The 20,993-nt window shown below is 40.9% G+C and overlaps 2 protein-coding genes across 6 annotated transcripts in view; one reads left to right on the top strand and one right to left on the bottom strand.

Moving 5' to 3' along the window:
• CFAP97 (cilia and flagella associated protein 97) overlaps window positions 1–9,684 on the top strand; it is a 57,888-nt gene extending 48,204 nt beyond the window's left edge. For all 5 annotated transcript variants that reach the window (XM_048847958.2, XM_048847956.2, XM_048847957.2 and 2 more), the window contains 2 exons: window positions 4,688–4,838; window positions 7,804–9,684. In XM_048847958.2, the coding sequence (XP_048703915.1) occupies window positions 4,688–4,838; window positions 7,804–7,931 (279 nt within the window). In that variant the 3' untranslated portion in view covers window positions 7,932–9,684. The remainder of the gene's footprint in view (window positions 1–4,687; window positions 4,839–7,803) is intronic.
• A 4,013-nt stretch (window positions 9,685–13,697) lies between these two features.
• SLC25A4 (solute carrier family 25 member 4) lies at window positions 13,698–17,490 on the bottom strand. Its single transcript, XM_048847960.2, has 4 exons — window positions 17,279–17,490; window positions 14,943–15,429; window positions 14,205–14,345; window positions 13,698–13,889 (listed from the first exon to the last, which is right to left on the bottom strand). The coding sequence occupies exons 1-4, from the start codon at window positions 17,387–17,389 to the stop codon at window positions 13,732–13,734; spliced, it is 897 nt and encodes a 298-aa protein (XP_048703917.1). The 5' UTR covers window positions 17,390–17,490; the 3' UTR covers window positions 13,698–13,731.
• Window positions 17,491–20,993: the final 3,503 nt, after the last annotated feature.

Here is a 20,993-nt window from a genome sequence, read left to right as displayed (position 1 = left end):
TCTCCATGCTTGTTTTATTTAAATTAAAATGGTTTAAAACTTTTTTTTCTGACTTAATACAGCTTTGAAATGTTATTCTGCAATGTTCAGTTGAGAACTTTTGAAAGAGCAGCCCATAACATTTTGTTCAGAGTTACGAACACCCTCCATTCCTAAGGTGTTCGTAACGCTGAGGTTCTACTGTAGATAACTTGATGACAATACTCTGTGATGGTTAGAGGGTAGGGAAGGTCAGGAGAGATTATGGCATTGAGAAGCAGGTGTTGGGAGAGTGTTTTTATACAATCTGGCTTTCTTGTAAATGCTGCATTGCTTTATGAGCGAGACAAGGTAGGTAAGGTACTTTTTTATTTACTTTTTTTAGTAGATAGAGCAGGAGTAGATCATGCTAGAGCAGAGAAGTGTTGGAAAGCCAGCTGAAGACTGAGTTTTGAAGAAGTATTTTCTGAAGGAAAGTTAGATTGCTTGATACACAAGAAGGAGGCAGTCCCAGCTGCTGAGGCCACCCTGAAAAAGGCACAAGGTCATGAGGAGTAGACAAGGGATCATTAGAGAGGGGCAACCAAAATGTGGTGTGCAAGAAGATAGAAACTGAGATGTAGGAAGGAGTGGAGATGTTTGGAGCCCTGAAGGTAAGGATGAAGAGTTTGACATTTGCTAAGGAATAGATAGGAAACTAGTGAAAGGACTTGAGGTGATGCGGGTGAAGTGGAAGGGGTGGAAGATGATTTTAGCAGCAGCATTTTGGGTAGGCTGGAGAGGCAACAGATGTCAAATAGAGGGCTGTAGATTTTTAAGGCTGTTGTTTGTCACTATTAGCCTTGGTGATTACATCTACAGGGCAGCAGGAACAGTGCTGAGAGTGCTCTTGGTAACACACTAGCCCATTTGTCCGAAGTTAAAAGATCAACAGAATGCAATTGCAGTAGGACAAAGTCTCCTGGAATGTGGAATACGGCAGGAGCTCAGAAGCTGAGCTGCAGGCAGAACCTCCAGAGGCTGGAGCAAAGGGGGATACTTCCTAGGGCTTTGTGCTTCATGGTTGTTTTTCTAAAATAAAATATTTAGGCTTTCCTTTAATCTGGTAATATAATATAATAAAAAAACCATGTCTAAAGGCAACCTTGTGATAGGAGTCCAGATCTAGCCCAAGGTCAGGTGTAGATCCAGGCAACAGTTCCCAGCATTAGAAATCCTGCCACATGGAGAAGTTGCTGTTGTAACTTTTCCCTCACTAGGGAAGAATATCAGGCTCTTGGACTCAGGCCCATAACCGGGGTGGGGCAGATGCCCAGGGCGCAAAGCCACGGGGGTGGAAAAATGGGACAGAGAAAGAAAGTGGGGTAGAAACAGGAGGGGGTGCAAATATGCTTGCTCGTCCTGGATGCTAAAATCCCATTGTTATAGCGCTGCTTGGATTGTTACACAGATGTGCCCATTTGCATGGCACAAGCAATAGTGCTAATGACATGAAGTAGGATAACTATGATCAAAGCATTTACTTAGATTGTAGGCTCTTGGGGGAAGAACTGTCTTTTTGTTCTGTGTATGTACAGTGCCTACCTAGCACAATGGGGTCCTAGGTGCTACAGTAATAAAAGAAGCTATAGAAGGCACTGTAAATAATGGTTCCTTGTGATATTCAAACTGTGTCCTTTTTGCTCATGCTGCTGTTTATCTTCTCAGCTTTCTTTCATTGAGCTTCACGTGGCTCCTACTCACAAAAATAATTAGCAAAGTTCCGTTAAGTGTTCGTCATAGATGAAAGAACTCTGGGGTTTATCCGTTACTTACAACTAACTGACAAGTATAGAGCCAATTAATGCCACTTTAACAATGGAAGAAAATTAGAAATTAGTCCCTGAAGAGGAACAAAAAGGAGCTGTCCTCAAATGCACCTTCTGTTCTTTCTCTGCTCTGCAAAATAATAGTGTGGTTCTAATGAGAACGAAATTAGAGAAGTCATAATATAAATACACTTGAACAGCTGTTGAGGCACAACGGTCAGCTATTTGGAGTTCAATGGATGTTGAAACTGAAGCCTACACAGATCCAAAGAGCAACATCAGACAAGGGAAAGTAGCAGCTTCAACTTCCATTTAAACTGAACTTTATGGCGCTAGATACTCAATTTTACTTGTGATTTCTCCCTTCCCCACTCCGGAATGGCTTTAGAAGAACATATACTGAATTTTTGAAAAAAGAAAGTGCCCAGACTAGTTTTAGTGCTCACTTACTGTGCTGGAAGTTGAATTAACGCCATTCATTTTAAGCCACTAAGCAGCACCAATCTTTTATACGGCTTCTGTTTTGTTGTTTGTTTTCCAAATGTCAGTGATGCAGTGCACGCTTCCGCTGTCTACAGTTTGTGCTTTAGAAATTCTTCAGAAATCTGTAGACCCTGTTCCTAAAGGGAAGAGTCTTACTCATCAGTGTAAGGCTTTGCAAACAGGAAGGCGCAGTAATGCTGGAAGATTACAAAACTTTCACTTGTTTTCATCTACTTTTATGTTAAATCCAATATCTGAAATCTACTTAATCTTACATGGTGAGGGGGAGAAAAAATTCTATTTTATAACCTTTTCAGGTCTCTTGGGCTAGCACTGGCTGGGATAGTAACAGACATACTACATTAGCATTGTTTTTCAGAGATGAGGGGGAAACCACGTGGTGCCTTGATTTGCTGAGCACTGATCTAATTTTTTTTATTTTAAATTGATTTAGCTTTGTTTCTAAAGTCCATCTTGGCTAAAACAATGATAGCTGCAATACAAGTTCTTAAGAGCAAGGAGTGGTGTTGGTGTATTTTAAAATATAAGGGAATCTAGTGGCCCCCTGTTTTCAGTGAATCCTAATCAGTGAAATATCTCTTATACCAACAAAAGCTTATTTTATAGGGCTTGGTCCTACAACTATTGCAGTGAATGGTAAAACTCCCATTGACTTGAATGGTGTGAGATTAGAGCCATAGAGACTAAAGGGTGCAGAAGAAGTAAGAATGGTAATAGCATTATTCAGTGAACATTTTAAGATATTGTGTTAAAGAAAATATTAACTTTAAAAATCAGAGATTTAAATTAGTAATTGAAAGAAAAGTAAATTTAAAATGACTGTATGAAATAACTGTTTAGTAAGGGGCTAGAAGGCTTACACTGTTGGTAATCAAATATAAGGAATCTGTTAGTTCTTCATTGATTCAGTAGGTCAGGACTGCCATTTCAAATGTTTGGGTGGGTTCATTTCCATACGCAGTAGGCTGCTGTCCAGATTGCAAAACCCTGGCTACAAATGGTACCAGATAATGCCCCTTGATGAAATTCTCAGCAGAGAGTAAGGACAGAGATGAAGGCTGGCTACCCTCTCATCTCTTACAGGAGGGTCCCTTATGGCAGGGTAGAACCTGCCACTACCACTTTAAAATCTGTATCTGATCTCTCAATAAATAAGGCTTAATATTTCCAATAATGTTCATCTGTCTTCATTTTAATTTTTTTTTAAAATAACATCTTTCTTACTTGTGAAAGAGGCATGTTTTAAAATTATTGGCTTTTTTGCTTCTGTAATGGGAGCTCCATCCCTTTCTGAACATGTGCATCGCAGCTTGATTACATTTTTATGTATCAAATGTGTATGTTAAAACCAAACCTATATGTTTCCTTCAACTCTTGAGTAGTGTGGGCATATCCAGTAGATAAACAGTCATTATGCAGTATAAGGCATACTTGAAGTTTACAGTGATGTTCCTGGTATGTAAATTGTACAAAGACCTTATACAGTAATTGGAATGTAAATTCATAGCATGTTTGTCTTTTAACAGAAGAATATCAGTTCATTAGATTAGCCTGCCTGTATAGACTGATTCATTAAACATTTTGAGAAATTACAATTTAAAGTTTCAGGATTAGTGAATGATCAATTTATAATTCCTGCCACATGTCAAAAATTATGCAGCTGTGTAGGAGATGGCGATAAAACCATATGTACAAAGTTGGATCTAACATTTAGAGACTAGTTTAACATTTCATGTTTTGCAACTGGCTTTAAGCAGGAGCTATTTCTAGCCAAAGTCCTTCCTTTGACTTTTGCTTACCTAGGTATTTCCATTTGATGATGAACAGACTGGCACATGATACAAACACATGACATACTACATCTAAGCCAAAACTACTTGTCCTTTCTCTCTTGCACTCTCTTTCAATGCAGGTTCCCATATGCAAACTATAGTATGTTTATGGATTTATTGCACTTAGACTGACATAGCTGACATTCCATGACTGCTTATGCCACTCACTGGAAAACTAATCTGAAACAATCACACTATTTTTACCTCCCCCATGTAATGATAGATTTATTTAATTTTGTTTTTGAGAAACACAAAGTACAGTTAAATGGCTATACAGACACTCATTTTGTATATAGTGTGCAGTGCAAAACACAATTTAGGGACTTAAAATAAATGTAGTATTTGAGTTTAATATATGCTTAACTAAAAGAGTGAGGGGGGAAAAAATGGACCCAAGGGTGGAATAACATTGAATCCCTTCACTGGTAATTAACTGTATTGAGTGTAGAGTTATAGATCACACTTCAGTTGTGGGCTATTGTGATTTATACAAATATAAATTAGTTTGTTTGTGCATATTTTCTTTATTGCTTCTTTAACCAAAACTGGCTTTTTTAAATTAAGGCTCTTCTAAAGAGACTGGAAGCAGTGAAACCAACAGCTGGTATGAAGCGTTCTGAACAGTTGATGGACTATCAGCGCCATATGGGTTATCTAAGTTCTTCACCATCCACAAGACGAGGAAAGTCTGCTCTAAGCCAGCTGAGCTCTTCAAGTAAGTGGACCTGGTATGGCATTTGTGTGCATTCTATTTTATTTTTGCACACAGAGCCGTTTTTCTCCCTCCTGTTACAATGGAAGAACCTTCAGTAGTTTTCTTTAAGAACAATAAATCGTTTTCTTCATATGTAAAAATAAATTAACTATGAATTATTTGTATGATTACTCTTTACCATATCTAATTTCTAAGAACTCCTCTTGTTAAACAGTTTTGCATCAGCAAGATTATCTACAACATTCAGTAGAACCTCAGAGTTACAGACACCGGAGTTACAAACTGACCAGTCAACCACAGACCTCATTTGGAACCAGAAGTACACAATCGGGCAGAAGCAGAGACGAAAAAAAGGCAAATACAGTATAATACTGTATTAAACATAAACTACTAAAAAAAAAAAGGGAAAGCAGCATTCTTCTTCTGCATAGTGAAGTTTCAAATCTGTATTAAGTCTATGGTCCGTTGTAAACTTTTGAAAGAGAAACCATAATGTTTTGTTCAGAGTTATGAACATTTCAGAATTCAAATAACCTCCATTCCTGAGGTGTTTGTAACTATGAGGTTCTACTGTATTCTTGAATGCTTTGTCCAGACTACTTCTAAACTACTCAAACCATTTTAGGTTTGTTTTTAATTTATTGGGAGGGTCTGCAGCAAACATGGCAATGACATTTATGACAGTGAGAACCCCTTTATTCATACCCTGCACACACATCTTTGCTCAAAATATGGCTTGTTGGGGTATAATTTGAAAACAAATAACTTACTGATCATTAATTCTCTTCTATGGTGTACGTATGGGATGGGTATCAGACACGCCAACTCTCACAAATTAATTGCAAGAGATGTGATTTCTAAGTAAAATGAAGCCTGACACATGATCTTGCGACAGAACTCTCAAATGTCAGGTTTGCTGGGGAGGGGGACAAAACCCTGACATTTGAGGGTTCTAGTCCAAGATCATGAATCAGCCTTAGTAATTTTATTTCAGAATCGCTGCCAGCCCTCCCTGGGCGGCCGGAGCTCCCACTGTCAGCCCACCCCAGGGCTAATAGCGGGAGCCGCTCCTCACAGGACTCCTGCAAGGAGATGCTTCTGCCGTCAGACCTGGGTGGCTGGGGCTCCTGCTGTCAGCCAGATGTGTGATCTGAGAGCACTTCAAAGGCTCAGAAACCAGAAGGAAAATAAAGAGAACCCACATTTCATTGGCTTAAAAATCATGAGGAGTTTTCCTTAATCTCATGATTTTTGTGGGGGTCTGACCTATGATTTTCCAGCGGTGAGGGTTGGCAACACTGCTGGAGTTCTGACTAAAGTGTGTTTAAACAAGGCAGTTCAGGGGAATTGTAAACAGGTCTGCCCAGGTCTTGAATACAAATGAAGAAGGGTTGATCAGAGACAGTGAGACTGCAATTTACATGTGCAATAAACAACCATCAAAGCTCACAGGTAGTTGGGGGTCAGCATGTCTATTCCAGATTGGCTGTCAGGCAAACACAATGGAGGCACATTTGCATACCAGCTAAACAAAGCTATCAAGCTAACAAGTGGGGGAAGAGACAGCATGGCCGCAGCCCCAGCAGGGAAGAGGAACTTTATCTGAGCTATGAAGAGAGAGGGAGGCTGAACCTCAAGTGATAAGCAATTGAACTAACTGATTGCATACAATATTACTGTATTATAAAAGTGTATAGAGCAAGGTCTTTCTGAAAACTAATTACACATGTGATTAATATCATTGTGAAATGTATGTATTAACACTGTGTAAGGAATTATGGGTACTCATTGATATTAGGCGGTATAGTCTGCCCAGACAGGAGGAAATGTCAGCTATATTTACTTATGTAAATTAAGCATGGTGGAATCAGGAACAATAGAAGATCCATTTTCATTGAAATCATACAAGGGAATGGGAAGCCCTCAGGAAGGGAAGAACCGCATGAGGTTATCCTGTCTCTTGAAATAGTCATGGAATTTTGAAAGTTATAAGCAAAGACAGAAGCCATCTTTGGCATCCATCACTAAACAGACACAAGGGAATAGCTCTTGTGAGCTAAGAAAGATGGGTTCTTCAACCAACAAGGAGTTGAAGTCTCTGGGAACTGAATGAAGGTGAGCAACCTGCTTCGGCAAAGATCTTTCACCTAAGACGACAAGGGAAGCTGACAAGGGAAGCCGGCACCTTGTACTCTTATGGAAAGTTCTGACTGAGGGAAAGTCAGCCAGGGGTGGGGAAAAGAATGACTGATGAGAGCAACCATCTTGAACAAAGCCTGTATCTTGCCAGATTAAGTTTTAGACAGTTAGAAGTGTTTTGTTTTACTTGTAACTCTTTCTATCTTCATTCCTTTTACTTGAACTCACTAAATCCCATGTATGTTTTGTTAATAAATTTATTTCATTTTTACCATAAACACAGTGCTGTGTTTAAAGGAAGGGGTGTATTTGGCCCTAGTTATGTTAATAAGATGTGATGTAGTTTTGTCTCTTTACAAGAGCAACGAATCTAATTATTTCTCTGAGTTGTCCAGGCAAGGGCAATTTGGGGAAATTTGGAACTGGGAGTATATTGGGATCATATTCTTGTTTGTTGTAACCAAGTCTGGTGGAAGCCGGGGGGCAAGGTCTGTAGAGAGGCTGCTGAGGTCAGAGCTGCTGAACCAGAGCTGTATAGCACACAGACACTTAGGGTGTGACCTGCATGCTAGTAAGCTGATTGTGAGCAGCCCAGGTTTGGAGCTACAGCAATAAAGCCTTTTGAGGCACCCAGGTTTACAGACCAGGCAGGGACACATCCCCTCATTGGTCTGGATTGGCCCCCAAACTCTAGAACAACCATGACAACAGTTCTTTGGGTGGTATGGGGGGGGAAAGGAAGCAATAGGGCCTCCTACCTTATCCAAGCATCCAAAATAACAATATAATTTGTTAATATATATTTTCTCCTTATACTTTCTAATAGGAGGAGCGTCAAGAGCATCTAGCGCATCCAGTGCAGTCAGTCATAGGACTGAGAGACCAGTTTCTGATGCATCTAGTGGGGCATTACGGAGACCTAAGCCCACTAATGTTCGTGCTGCTTGGTTATAAATTATTTCTACTTTGCCCAGAGTTCTTACTTGATCACCAGACTTGTATTTCTATTGCTTTTGTAGATTATCTTGGTGCAAGAAAATGTCATCATTGTTTGCTGATTAAAGTGCACTGCAGTGTGGTGTAATTTCTTGTAAATTGGTTTTAAATGGACAATTTCAATTTAATCAGTGTTTCCTGAAAGAGGATGTATTTATAAAAGAGAGGTGAAAATTGAAATTGCAAATTATTTTTATTTGCAAAGCACAAATGAAGTTCACACTTGTGAAGGATGGAATTGCTGAACTTTGGATCCAAGATGTAAAAATTGAAATTTTTAATTTTAATTTTTTAAATTGCAATAAATTTTCAAGCATGTGCTTAGTTTGTAAATGGTCCTAATTTTTCATCCTTGTTTCATCTTCAGAACTTCTAGGTCATGGCTCAAAGGGTTTTCTTTTTATTACAGTTTATGGGAATGTTTTTGATAAAAAGTAGATCTATGTTTTATTTCTTACTGATGCAGGAAGAGGGTATATAAATATCTGAATTTGTTGTACAGAATAGTGGAGGAAATCTACCTTGTAGCAGCAACAAAGTCATTCTGGTTGCACAGCAGTACCACTTCCTTTCATGTGAGTGAGCTAAAACGTTGAGGATGCAGGAAGTGTCTTGTTCTGCAACTATTGCAGATCATTCTAGCTGAATAAAGAAATGGTGTTCATTCTGGGTCAGAGATGATGTCTTTTCCTGACTTATGGACCTACACATGGGGGGGGGGGGAGAACCTGCTGTACTGGGTGGAAATGTTTGTTGGATAGGAGAATCAATGTGAAGTGAAATTCTAATGTGAGGTCCAATAAAAACAGAAAATTCAACTACTCCTCAAACTGGCTTAATAGCCATTGCCTTTAGTGGTGGCACTACTTGCAGCTCTCTGCCCTGGCTCATTGGTGGGAACAGACATGGAGCTTTGGGAAACAAATTTAGTAGATAACATCCAAGTTTTGAGAGATACTATCAACCAGGATTAGAAAAGAGGACAAAGTAGAATACAAGGATAAATCTGAAGTTTTGCATTTTAACTTATATTTTTAATGTTATGTTTTATACTAGATCTCTTTAGTAGTTTTCAGACCAACCTTAGCACCAGTTTCCAGTTACATAATACATGTAAGATATTATGGAAGTGGTAATGGGAGGCAATATGTCATGTAGTTCAGTTCCATATCTAAACTGCAACAGGTGTTTTGGTCACTGGCCGCAGGATTTTCTTTCATAAAGAGCATGAATTATGATCTGCTAGCCATAGTTACTACTGTACTTCTGCTTGTTGTCCTGACTCCCTTATGGCAGAAATATTGGGGGGTCTTTCTATTAAACATAAAGAAAAAGTTTTGTTAAATAGTGTTGCGACCTAGACCTACAAAAGTAAGATCCATTTTCTCCCTCCATGTTTAGCACAATGGCATAAGTTTTTGAATATTTAATATTGTGATACATTTGGCACACAGGATCATCTAGTTTCTTTTGTCCTCTCTGATAACTTGACAACTGTATTGGTTAAAGAAGCTTTACCTCTGAACCTGCTGACTTTTGTGGATTAAATTTTTATATGCTTGACAATGTTCAAACAGTTTTTAACTTTAAACAGTAGTATAGAAAAAAGCTATAATTGAAATTATTGTTCTTTGTGACTGTAACGTTCTTTGAATAGTACTGCTGTAATTATTTGTATAACTGTGCTGATTAAAATTATTCACCATTTAAAGTCTTTATTTTTGAATGAGACACAAATAAACTACAATATCAAGGTTACACTATGCACTTTTAAGTGTTCCTATAGCAATTCTTTTCTCTGAAGAAACTAACAAAACGGGCTTAGTTTTAATCATCCCAGCTGCTCAGATTTAATTTGGTATGGGGAGTTTGTCAGTTTTGTATGTCACGCCTATTGTAAATTCTGTTCATCATTGCATAAGCTTCTTAGAGCATTTTATGTTAGTTTATTATCCAGCAATTGTAAAGGACACTGAGAGAAATTGGCTGTTTATCACAGTTTAGCTAGTGAAATGGGGGGGGGTGCAAAAGTGCATCAAAGGTGAGCTTTGTGGTTCTTTCTCACTCATGGATGATTGTTTTTAAAACCAGGTTTATTGACAGCTCCTGGGTAATAAGTCTGTCAGGCAGTTTAAATGTAATTCCCTTTTCATCCCAAAGGGAATTTTTCCCTCCTGATGGCTACCTCCTTGGTAGTACCTCTCCATATAACTTCCCTTCATTCATTGATGAAGGAAACCATATGTTCTTCTTAGACTTCTCTGAGATTGTTAGGGATTTTTTTTTTTTAACTTTGAAATTTTCAGTTATGACCCAGACATCTGTTGTCCTGGGCCATTAGTTGAAAATCCTCTTGCCTTGGGATATTTATAGACTTTCACCTCATTTTCACTGTTCTTTACTAGAGTGAGCTGTAGCTCACGAAAGCTTATGCTCAAATAAATTTGTTAGTCTCTAAGGTGCCACAAGTATTCCTTTTCTCTTTACTAGATAGTCTCTTCCACTTTATCTCCTCAGAAAATCTTCCCTTTTCCTTTTGGAAGAAGGTGGCTGTTTTTTTCCTCTCAAAAGCTGATTCTTTCCCTATTTCTTCTAATAATATAAGAACACAGTTGACAAACATTTCCTGTTGTCTTGTTCTCAAATTATGAATTAAAGGTAAAGTAGCTGAGCCATGTGCTTCTCTTCAAACTACCATTTTGTTTATAAATAGCACAAAGATGAGTATTGTAATAATTTTAGACTTTCTGTAGGAGTGTAAAGCATCTGAAACTTGAATTGTATGCACAGTGCATTTTTATTTAACAGCAGCCAAAACAACATTTTTTGTTTGGTGCCTATGCAGAACTCTCAACACCTCCCAAAATTATAAATTTGCTGCTTGAAGTCTGAATATTTTCCAGACAGTATCTTCAGTCTTTCCTGTTAATATTCTCCTTCAAAAACTGAAGCCCTATCTGATTTGGGAAACAAGTGCTGCTTATAAACTATAGCATCAGACAACTTAAAATAGGCAAATTACATGAAATCTGGTCTCTGCTTCCAGCCTTATTTGAGAATGTCAGAATCTCAACTTTCATTTTGAATAAAATGCCCTCATTTCTAACTTTCAGCTTTCAAAAATAAAAGCTTGAAAATATGACCCATGTAACCAAAGCAGAGAGAGTTGTCTGAGGCTGTGGCCAGTCTCCAGTAGAGGGGGGAATTAGCAAACACTAGAGCAGAGGAGGAAGCCACCTCATTGGACACCAGCTAGGGTGGATCAGGTTGTTATTGCTCTGGACACAAGATGTAGGGAGAGGTGTTTGGATGCTCAAGTGGATGCTGCAACATTTTTACTCTTTGTGGGGTGCAGATATCCCTCTGTTCTTTCTGCCCCCTAGCCTTTTAGCTCCAGAGGCAAGATTTGGGAAAAGTAGTGGTGGTGGTCTAAGCATCACCCACTTGTGGGATGAGCATGAGATGGCAGGATCTACAAGGTATAACCTTGGTCCATGGTGGTTGCCAGCAGCAGAGAGTTATGTCAATAGTGAAGTGCAGGTTCAATTTTTTCCACTATAGGCCTCTGGGAACAAGACTGAAAACTAGGTTTTATTTTGAATTTTAAATAAATTTAGAAAGCTGAAGTGCAACTTTGAAATAAGTTTTAATGCCCAGTTCCTAATTAAGAATAAATCTCATCAAGGGACAAAGACAGTTTGTTTTGAAATCAAGGGAGAGTCTTCAGAAATTAGGACATCAAAGATGCGCATCAGCATCACAGTTCTATTTTGCAGCAGAAAAACAGCAAAATCTGTTGAGCTTATAGTGTACAGTTACAAGCATAACAAGCCTTGGGTGTATTAGTTCCAAGAGCATGATAGCTGATAGCACTAGCTCTCTACAGAATGTATATTATTTATAGACTAAAGTGATTTCTAACTCCTTCAGTGTGACCAAAACTTGTGGGTGATGGGTCATAAAATACACCTAATGTCCAAAAGTTTAAACACTAAATGTCAAGGATTAACCCTTAACCAAACAGTTCAGGAATTTTGGATGAGTAAATATACAGGACAGTTCAGTACAGATGCAGTTGGTGATTTTGACTGAGATGCTTTTCTTCCATTTTTCATTAGGGTTCATGGAGGCATACAAGTAAGGTGACTTATTCGAGGTCACACAATGAGAGACCTACTTTACTGTTTACATTTAAGAGGGAAATGCCCAGCTTCCCAAGATTAATTAGCTCTGTACCAAACATACCTACCTCAAATCCATTCTCTCACACACACGTTACTACAAAAATATCAATGTTATATACCTTTGCAGCATAGCAAGTTCTAGCAGACTTTTTTGCATTTAATTTTACAAAGGCGTATTGAACATTGTATTTAACATCCCAATTTTAAGATATGACAAGTACAAATCAAGTATGTCAGTCTTTGCTTCACTTGGCAATTAAAAAAAAGTCCCCCTGTCTTGAAAGTCTAACCCCCATCTTGCTACATGGCCATTGTCAGACAGTGCATTTAGGTCACTAGAATATACACATGTACAGTCTTAAATTATTAGTCCTTGCCCAGGCACTTACTTTCAAATGCAGAACACAGCTTATTTCTCATTGAGCATTATCTATACACCATATCTGCAGTTTCAATTCAGCACATACAAATTCTAAGATTAACTCAAACTGCCAGATAGATTTGTCCACCACCACTTCCATCTCTCCTTCCCTGCAAAAGGGTTACAATTAGTTGGGAATAATCCTGAGAGAATTGCATTTCAGGGTAAATTTTCAGGAAAATTATAAACTACTGAACCAAATTATTTAAATTGTCACTATCTCTAGTATCATCACTACAGCATTACTAGTCCAGTATTTTAGGGTTAAAATCATACCAATGCTTCATACTAAAACAGGTTTTTTACATTGACTATTATTAATAGTGGGTGTGGATATTACTGTCTGAAGTGTACTCATGTACTAAAATACAATCAGAGTACATGAATGAAACATTAGTGTAAACAGAACAGGAAAACAAGTAACTGAATATGATTAAAACACTGATTTAATTTCAGTTTCAGTTCAATTGAACATTAAGTATAATTGATCAGACAATTTTGCTTTTTGTAAAGATATATGTGGCACTTAATCTTGAAGAGTATTTCAGTCTCTCAACATTTGTTGGAATATTAGGAAGAATTGAGAACCTCATCTACTTTAAGGGAGGGCTAATTTAGGGAGACAGCAGTGATTGAAAACATATTTCCTGGTGCTTACAGATAGTATCTATCTGTAAACATGCTTTTTTCACTTTAATATCAGATTTTTAAAAAGTCCAGCCTCATAGGACAGGCATGCTCTTCATCCATGTGTTTTGAATGCCCTGATGCTTGAGTAGCTAGAGACATTCACTTTAATACAAATAAGTACTTGATCTTGACTTGTTTTTTTTTAAAATCTAATAAGGTGAACTCTATTTTAATAGCTAGCATGTAAGCCACCAAATCATCAAGAAATGCACTCTAGTCATAGGAATAAGTATATTAGTGATAGCGTATATATTAAATATCTGCACAGGTTCCAATACAAATATGAGGACTTTTCAGTCAAAATTTAACTATGAATCAATAGACAACCATTAAACAATTATGCATCCTTCTCTGAACTGGATTTACCCCATGACAGCCATCTCAATTTCCCTAGGAAATATTTTGTTGTCCATTAAACCACAAGTAGTATATTACACAACTGAACAGAAGAGTTTTATTTACTTTAGACAAATTTCTTGATCTCATCATACAATACTAATACAAAAGCACCGCCCATGCCTCTCAACACATTGGACCAGGCACCTTTGAAGAAAGCTTTGGCTCCTTCATCTTTAGCTATCTTCTTCCAGCAATCAATTGTGCCCTTGTACATAATATCAGCTGTGGAGACAAGAAGGTACACATCAGAAACTGTTGAATCATACAGGCAATTCCATCAATTAGAAGTGTGCTCCCAAGAACATTTTAAATTAGTACAAATACATTTACAACAACAAAAAATGCAGCTCTATCAAAGTGCTTCACAACAATCTGAAAGACCAATCAGATATAGTGAGGACCCATTTATTCCAATGTTATTTTATTAGAAAAAGGTCAGATTTTCTGTAGCATATATAATGCCCTAAATTTTGGCCATGTCCTGCTGGGGAGATAATCTCTTCAGCTAGGCCACTACAGGCAAAGACCTGTTCTTACCTCCCTTTCGGCCAGACTGCATCATCATCCTACGTCGGACAGTGTCAAAAGGGTAGGACACCAGCCCCGCTACAGCAGTGACTGACTGGGCAATCATCCAACTCACTATGATGTGCACGTTCTTGGGATCAGGCATCATACCTGTCAAGAGTAATTCAACAATGTCAGTTGGGGGGGTGAGGTGGGGAAGAGAATCATTCCTACCCCAGACTCCACCCATTCACAGATCCTGATCAATGGTAAGTCGAGGGGACTTTTCCCCACAGCCAATTCCTTCAGCTATATCTTGCTCAGTATCATCAGTCTTCATTCAGTCCAGCCATTTAAACGTCAGTCAAGAGAGTTAGCTTTTAGAACATTTAACCTTGACCATAACAGCTTCCTTGCAGAACTGCACTACAGTAGTAGTATGAGGATTTAGACTTCTTATAACCCAATTCAACAAACTACACACAAAAATGACCATGCTGGAATGAGAATGAAATTACAAACTCAGTTTTAAGAGGCTCTGAGTTTGCAAAAACAAAAGCCTGATGTGAGGGAATCAACCAAAACAGACAGGATGGAATTTCAAAAGTGTGCTGTAATATTTATAATCCATTATATAAAATTTAAACAAAGCTACAGTTTAGCTAAGTCCTGAGAGCCAATGCCCAAGGTAGGGTGCACAGAAGCAGTCCATCCTTATATTTGTTGGATTATCTCTCAGTAATCACAGCTCCCTCCTCCTCCACTTACCCTTGGCTGTGTCATAGACCCCAAAATAGGCTGCTCTGTAGATAATGATGCCCTGGACTGACACATTGAATCCTTGGTAGAGCCCTCTGAGGCCATCAGATTTGAAGATCTTGGCAATGCAGTTGCCCAGCCCTGTGAACTGCCTCTCACTCAGCCCTTTTCCAACGTCGGCAGCCAGCCTGGTCCTGGCAAAATCAAGGGGGTAAACGAAGCACAGAGAGGTGGCTCCTGCAGCACCTCCAGAGGCCAGGTTCCCTGCGAAGTAGCGCCAGAACTGCTTGTGCCTGTCCACTCCCCCCAAGAAGATCTGCTTGTACTTGTCCTTGAAAGCAAAGTTGAGGGCCTGGGTGGGGAAGTAACGTATGACATTGGCCAGGTTGCCTCTCCAGAAGGAAATGATGCCCTGTTCCTTGGGTATCCTCACCACGCAGTCTATGATCCCCTTGTACTGCTTGTCAGCTGTGATCTGTTGGCTGGCATGCTGGACCTGAGAGAGAAGGGGGGAAGAGAAGGGCACAGAGATGAGATCGCAACAGTTACTTTGGACAATGTATCAGACAAACCCCAATTTGTCAAAGTGAAGAAACGGAATAAAATAAGACAGTAAATATAATACCACTATATAAACCCATGGTACACCAACACCTTAAATACCACACGCAGTTCTGGTTGGTCCATCTCAAAAAAAGATGGAGATTAGAATTGCAAAAGGTACAGAGAAGTGCCACAAAAATTAGAGGTATGGAACAGCTTCCATATGACCAGAAATTAAAGAGACTGGGACTGTTCAGCTTGGCAAAGAGATGACTAAGGGGGGATATGGTAGAGGTCTATAAAAATCACAAATGGTGTGGAGAAAACAAACAAGGAAGTGTTCTTTACCCCTTCACTTATCACCAGTACCAGGGGTCACCCAATAAATTGACTAGGCAGCAGGTTTTTAAAAAACCTAAGGAAGAACTCTACACACAACAGTGTCTACCTGTGGAACTCTTGGCCTTCACAACTCTCCTGTACCAACAAGTATAACTAGGTTCAAAAAAGAACTAGATAAGTTCATGGGGGATGTGTCCATCAATGGCTATTAGCCAAGATGTTTAGGGACATAACCCCAGGCTCTGGGTGTCCCTAGGCCTCTGACTGCCAGAAGTTGGGAGTGGACAACAGGGGATGGATCACTCAATAATTGCCCTGTTCTGTTAATTCCCTCTCAGGCATCTGGCATTGGCCACTGTTGGAAGACAGGATACTGGACTAGATGGACCATTGGTCTGACCCAGTATGGCCGTTCTTATGTTCTTAAGAAATTCCTGCTTCTCATCATGAGATCTATCATGCATCTTTCATCTACTCTGGAAGATTACATGAAGCCTTTTTTTCATAACCTTACCATTCAACATAATAGCCTGTACCTGTTTTATTCAATCTTAACCCAGTTTCTTTAGGACCATTGCATTATTAAGTCAAAAGGAAAATGCCTACAGGAGGAGACACCTGCTGGGCATTTGCAGGAGGATCCTGAAACTTTAACAGAAAGACATCTTCCAGAAAGCTTATCCAATTGCACAGAAGTGCGTTTGTCTCAGACAAGTGTAGAGCCTTGCTTTAGAGTTTCACATTTCCATTTCACTTAGCAAGTCAGATAGTAAGTGCACTCTTAGCATGTTTGGGTCCCTGGTCTTATCGTCCGGCCAACAAGCCCCTGAAAACAGTGATGACCATTGAAGCTTAATTTGTAATTAAAGAGGTGCTAGAGCTCAGGCAATTTTTTTTTAAAGTTTTCATAACTGAGTGGGCAAGCCCAGAGCTGCTGGGGCTATGAACTTCCAAGCCCTGGCACAAATTGAGCCCGATTTGACGCCAGTTTCCCCCAGCGCTCAGTGTCCCCATGTATCCCGGCTATAAACGGAGCCAGGAGAAAGAAGCGGTGCTGCTGTTGCGTAACCAGAGCTCCCGAAGCCAGTTGCCATATTTAGGCACTTCAAGCTCGTGCCCACCTGACACTAAGATTCCTGCACCGCTTGCAAGTCAAAACTTCACGCTCCTACCCCACAGGGAAGGAAAACTCCTTGCACGCGCCCAGAAATAAATACACGGCATCTTTTTCTGGATTACCACCCAGTGCCCCGACCCGCAGCACGCCCCCCATTTAGATTTGCTCTCTAGACAATCACGAGCCGACACTGATAAGAGGCAACCCGCTGCTAGATTTCCACTCACACGGTCGCGAGCAGCGTTTAACGTTGCAGGGGGCTTTTAACGCCCAGAGAGCATGCACGCCAACGAGAAACAAAGTCCGTAGCCCGGGGCTTGAAGGAAACCGTTCCCCTCCTTACCTGCAGCAGCAATTTAACTCTTTCTATGGGAGCGACAGCGGTCTTAGAAATAGCAGCAGCAACCCCGCCAGCCAGGAAGTCCTTGAGGAAGCTGATCGCTTGGTTAGTCATGTTGGAACTCGCTCAGACAAACCCCCTCGCGCAAGCAGCTGGCGGCGGCTGCCTCCCCAGCCGGCCCCTCGCACCCAGCTCCGGACGGAGAAGCGTCTCTCCTGCTTATATCCCCTCCGCTTCTCGCGATAAGAGGAGGGTCCCCCGCGGGGCGCACGCATTGGCCAGGAACCCCCCAGTCATCAGAGGGCAGAGGGGCACAGCCGCCATGCTGGCCACAGAGGCCGGGCGGGCGGTGCGGCCGCCCAGCGCTCGGGACGTTTAAAGGGCAAATTAAAGTTATCTGCGCCCTGCGGGAGAACGCTATGTCAGAGCATGTGCCTGCTGTATTAATAGCACGGCGGAGTCGCAGGACGGGGCTGGGGCAGGCTGCAAAAATACTTCGGAGAGCGTTAACCGTTTGCGTTCGCATCCAGTGCTGGGAACCCACGGACAGAGCAAGGGAAGTTGGGGAGTCCGATAAAAGCTTTTCATAAACCGGCAGATGTATTTTAACGGCTCTTATCCTCTCTGTTGAGGCACACAGACAGAGTGCATCCAATTTACAGAGACATGGTACATAGTAAAAAGAAAAGGAGGACTTGTGGCACCTTAGAGACTAACCGATTTATCTGAGCATGAGCTTTCAGCTCGCTTCATCGGATGCATCATAGTACATAGTGATGCACACCAACAGTGCACGCTGATGTGTGCACATAGCCTGGTTAATGGGGTTGTATGGATATTTTGTAAGATGAGGTAAAGAAGCTGATACAAATATAATAGTGAGCCTCATTGGCCTGCTGAGGCATGACTGGCTTGCTGAGACATGAGAGCCTTTTACGTGGAGAACAAAAAGTGTTTAAGATTTAACACATTACTTGAAGTCCTAAAAGTCTGACAGATTGTATCAAATGCTAACACATTATCCGTGATCCTAGGTTTCCTGAAGAGGAGAGAAAACTTTTCCTGCTAGTGTCCTCACTGTACCCTTAAGGACAGGTGACCCTGCATGAGACAGGAACTTAACTGGCAGAGTGGGCTAAGTAGGGTCACTTACATGGAAGGGAGGAGTGAGGGGGGCTGTAGGGAGCACGTGTCCTGGGAAATTCAAGTGCATGACTCAAACCAAATGTGAAACAGCAGAACAATTTGTGCACTCAGTACCTGATTCTTAACTAATTTCTCTGTGCCTCACTGTCCCCTCTTTTCCATCCATAAAATGTGGATAGTACTTTTACCCATCCCTTATGTGACTTGTCTATTTAGACCCGAATCTGGCAAAGACTTACACACTCAAATCAATGGGACTACTTGTGCTTGTAAAGTTAATTGGGTGTGTTTTCAGGATGGGGGCTTTAGATTGTGATAAGCACTCCAGAGCTTGTAGAGTACCTAGTGCAATGGCACATGAGTTTCAGTGGGGATTTGCAGACGCTCATGCAATACAAATAATAATAATTGGTAGAACTGAATTTCACCTTAACTTGGCAGCTAAAAGACTGACCTTCCCTACATAGTGATAGTCTCTTTATGCACATCAAATTCCTCTCCTCACTGAAACAGTAAACTGGATTCGTGAGCCCCTGTGGCTGATCCCGCTCCCTCTAGCCCCAGCTACTTTAAGAATGTTTCCCTAGCCAAGGTAATAGAGTTTAAGGTAAGAAGGGACCACCAGCTCATCTAGCCTGACCTCCTGCATATCACATGCCACCTGCCAGCATACTAAACCCAAGCACTGGAATTAGACCAAAGTATTACAGCCCACAGGAAACCACACTGATATGCGCCACAGGCTGAGAATAGAAGGAACAGAGATGCATCAAGGCCCCTGCAGTGGCAAGGAAATGATTAAGTGAGATATACCTGGCAATTGACCTGTCCCCACACACTGAAGGGAAAGGTGGGAAAAACTCCACAAGGTCACCTGCTAATCTGACCTGAGGGAAAACTCCTTTCCGACCCCACATATGGCAATCAGTTAGACTCCAAGCACCTGAGACAGAGAATGCTCAGAGCCCAGGCCCACTCTGCCCAATGTCCCATCTCCAGTTGCTTCAGACAAAGGAGATTAAAAGAAAACAATCCAGAACACCTTGGGAGCAGAAAGCCCTTCCGTTCCCGGCAGGTGGCTGTCTGAAACCCTGAAGTGTTAATACTGTCAAGGGCTGGAGATCGTACAGCAATACACCCAGAAAGTAAAGATGGTTCTTCTCACAATTATAAATTCTAGGATATTTGTGAGACCTTTGACTCCAAACAGAACCACTTCCTTGAAAGTATCTTGTGTCCTGCCCAGCATGGGCCTCCAACTGAACCCACTTGAATCTTCTTTCCACAGCTACTGAACAATGGGAAGAATAGACTCCAATCCAAGACTACAGTCACCACAAGTAAAAGCCCTGATACAGAGCAGAGAGTCACAGCTGTGAGTACCTGAGCACAAAAGCCCACAGCTGTGCTATGTCAGATAATAATTGAATAGCTAGAAAGCATAGTGATACCTCCACTGATGGAGTTAATTAGATTTTGCACAACTGGTGAAGGAAAACATGAGGCAACTACTATTGCTTTTCAATGCTGCTGATCTTTTGACCTTCATTTTTTCTTTCTCTGGTACCTCAGTCATCATTAAACCCCCCTTTTAACACCAAAGAACTCACTGAGCTGTGGAATTAAATTAAGAATGTTTTGGAATTTAACAGTAAGAGCTGAGGTCCTGCTGACTTTTTCTAGGAAGTATAATGGCCCAGATCCACAAAGATACCGAGGTGCCTAAACCCCAGATCAACAAACTGCCGCTTAGCTGCTACTGCGCTCTGTAGGTGCCTACGCTCACCCACTGCTTGAGTTTTCACTGTAAAAACCCCTATGTTTCTGCCTGTGGGTATGCACACTGCTGCTTCACTCTAGGCAACCAGATATCTGTCTCACACCTAAGCCCAGCACAAGCCGTAAACCAGGTGGAGGTGGGTGGGAGATGTCTATGCCTCCTGCAAGGTATGAGCCTGTAAGTTTTTTCTGAACATACCTACTAGATTGGGCTCCAGTCAAAATCCAGGGGGTGGAGATACCACCTCCCTTATAACTTTTAGCCCAGTGGTTAGCGCACTCCCCCAGGATGTGAGGTACCCAAGTTCAATTTCCCCCTCTGCCTGGGTCTCCCACATGCTGGGTGAATGTTCTACCCACTGGGATAAAAGTTATAAGGGGGAAGCAGCACCACCACTGGCATTTCTTGCAAAGAATAGTTTAGGTGCCTAAGCTGCCTGACTCCACAAGAGGATTCCTGGCTGCAGATCGCAAACAGAGATAGACACCTCCCTGTAGCCCACAGTTGGGTGCCTGATTTGTGAGCAGAGCTTAGGACACATCCCAATAAGGTTGGCATCTCTCATTGGCTAGTTTAGGTGGCTTCCCACTGGCTTTTGTGGATTTTATTCTTAGGCACCTATATTTCCTCATTCATTCTATAGGGAACCTAGGTGCTTAATCCAGGCTTTGTGGATCTCATAGTTATTCCATTGATTTTCTAGGCCCTAGAAATTAGGCATTCAGCTCTTCACTAGCTTTGTGGACCCAGGCCAGTGAGACTAGGGTACTAAGTGGAGGCTCACAGTTACCA

Source organism: Caretta caretta, chromosome 4 (genome assembly GCF_965140235.1).
Source record: "Caretta caretta isolate rCarCar2 chromosome 4, rCarCar1.hap1, whole genome shotgun sequence".
In the NCBI taxonomy this organism is placed as follows: domain Eukaryota; kingdom Metazoa; phylum Chordata; order Testudines; family Cheloniidae; genus Caretta; species Caretta caretta.
Note: the sequence above shows the minus strand (reverse complement) of the source record. Positions and strands in the feature narration are given on the sequence as shown.

Excerpts from the sequence above, each read along its gene's own strand:
- SLC25A4 (XM_048847960.2), bottom strand. The coding sequence starts at position 17,389 with ATGACTAACCAAGCGATCAGCTTCCTCAAGGACTTCCTGGCTGGCGGG. Across the intron at positions 14,346-14,942 it reads GGTCTATGACACAGCCAAGG|GTATGATGCCTGATCCCAAG; the intron begins GTAAGTGGAGGA and ends TACTCTTGACAG. Across the intron at positions 13,890-14,204 it reads GCAGTCTGGCCGAAAGGGAG|CTGATATTATGTACAAGGGC; the intron begins GTAAGAACAGGT and ends TTGTCTCCACAG.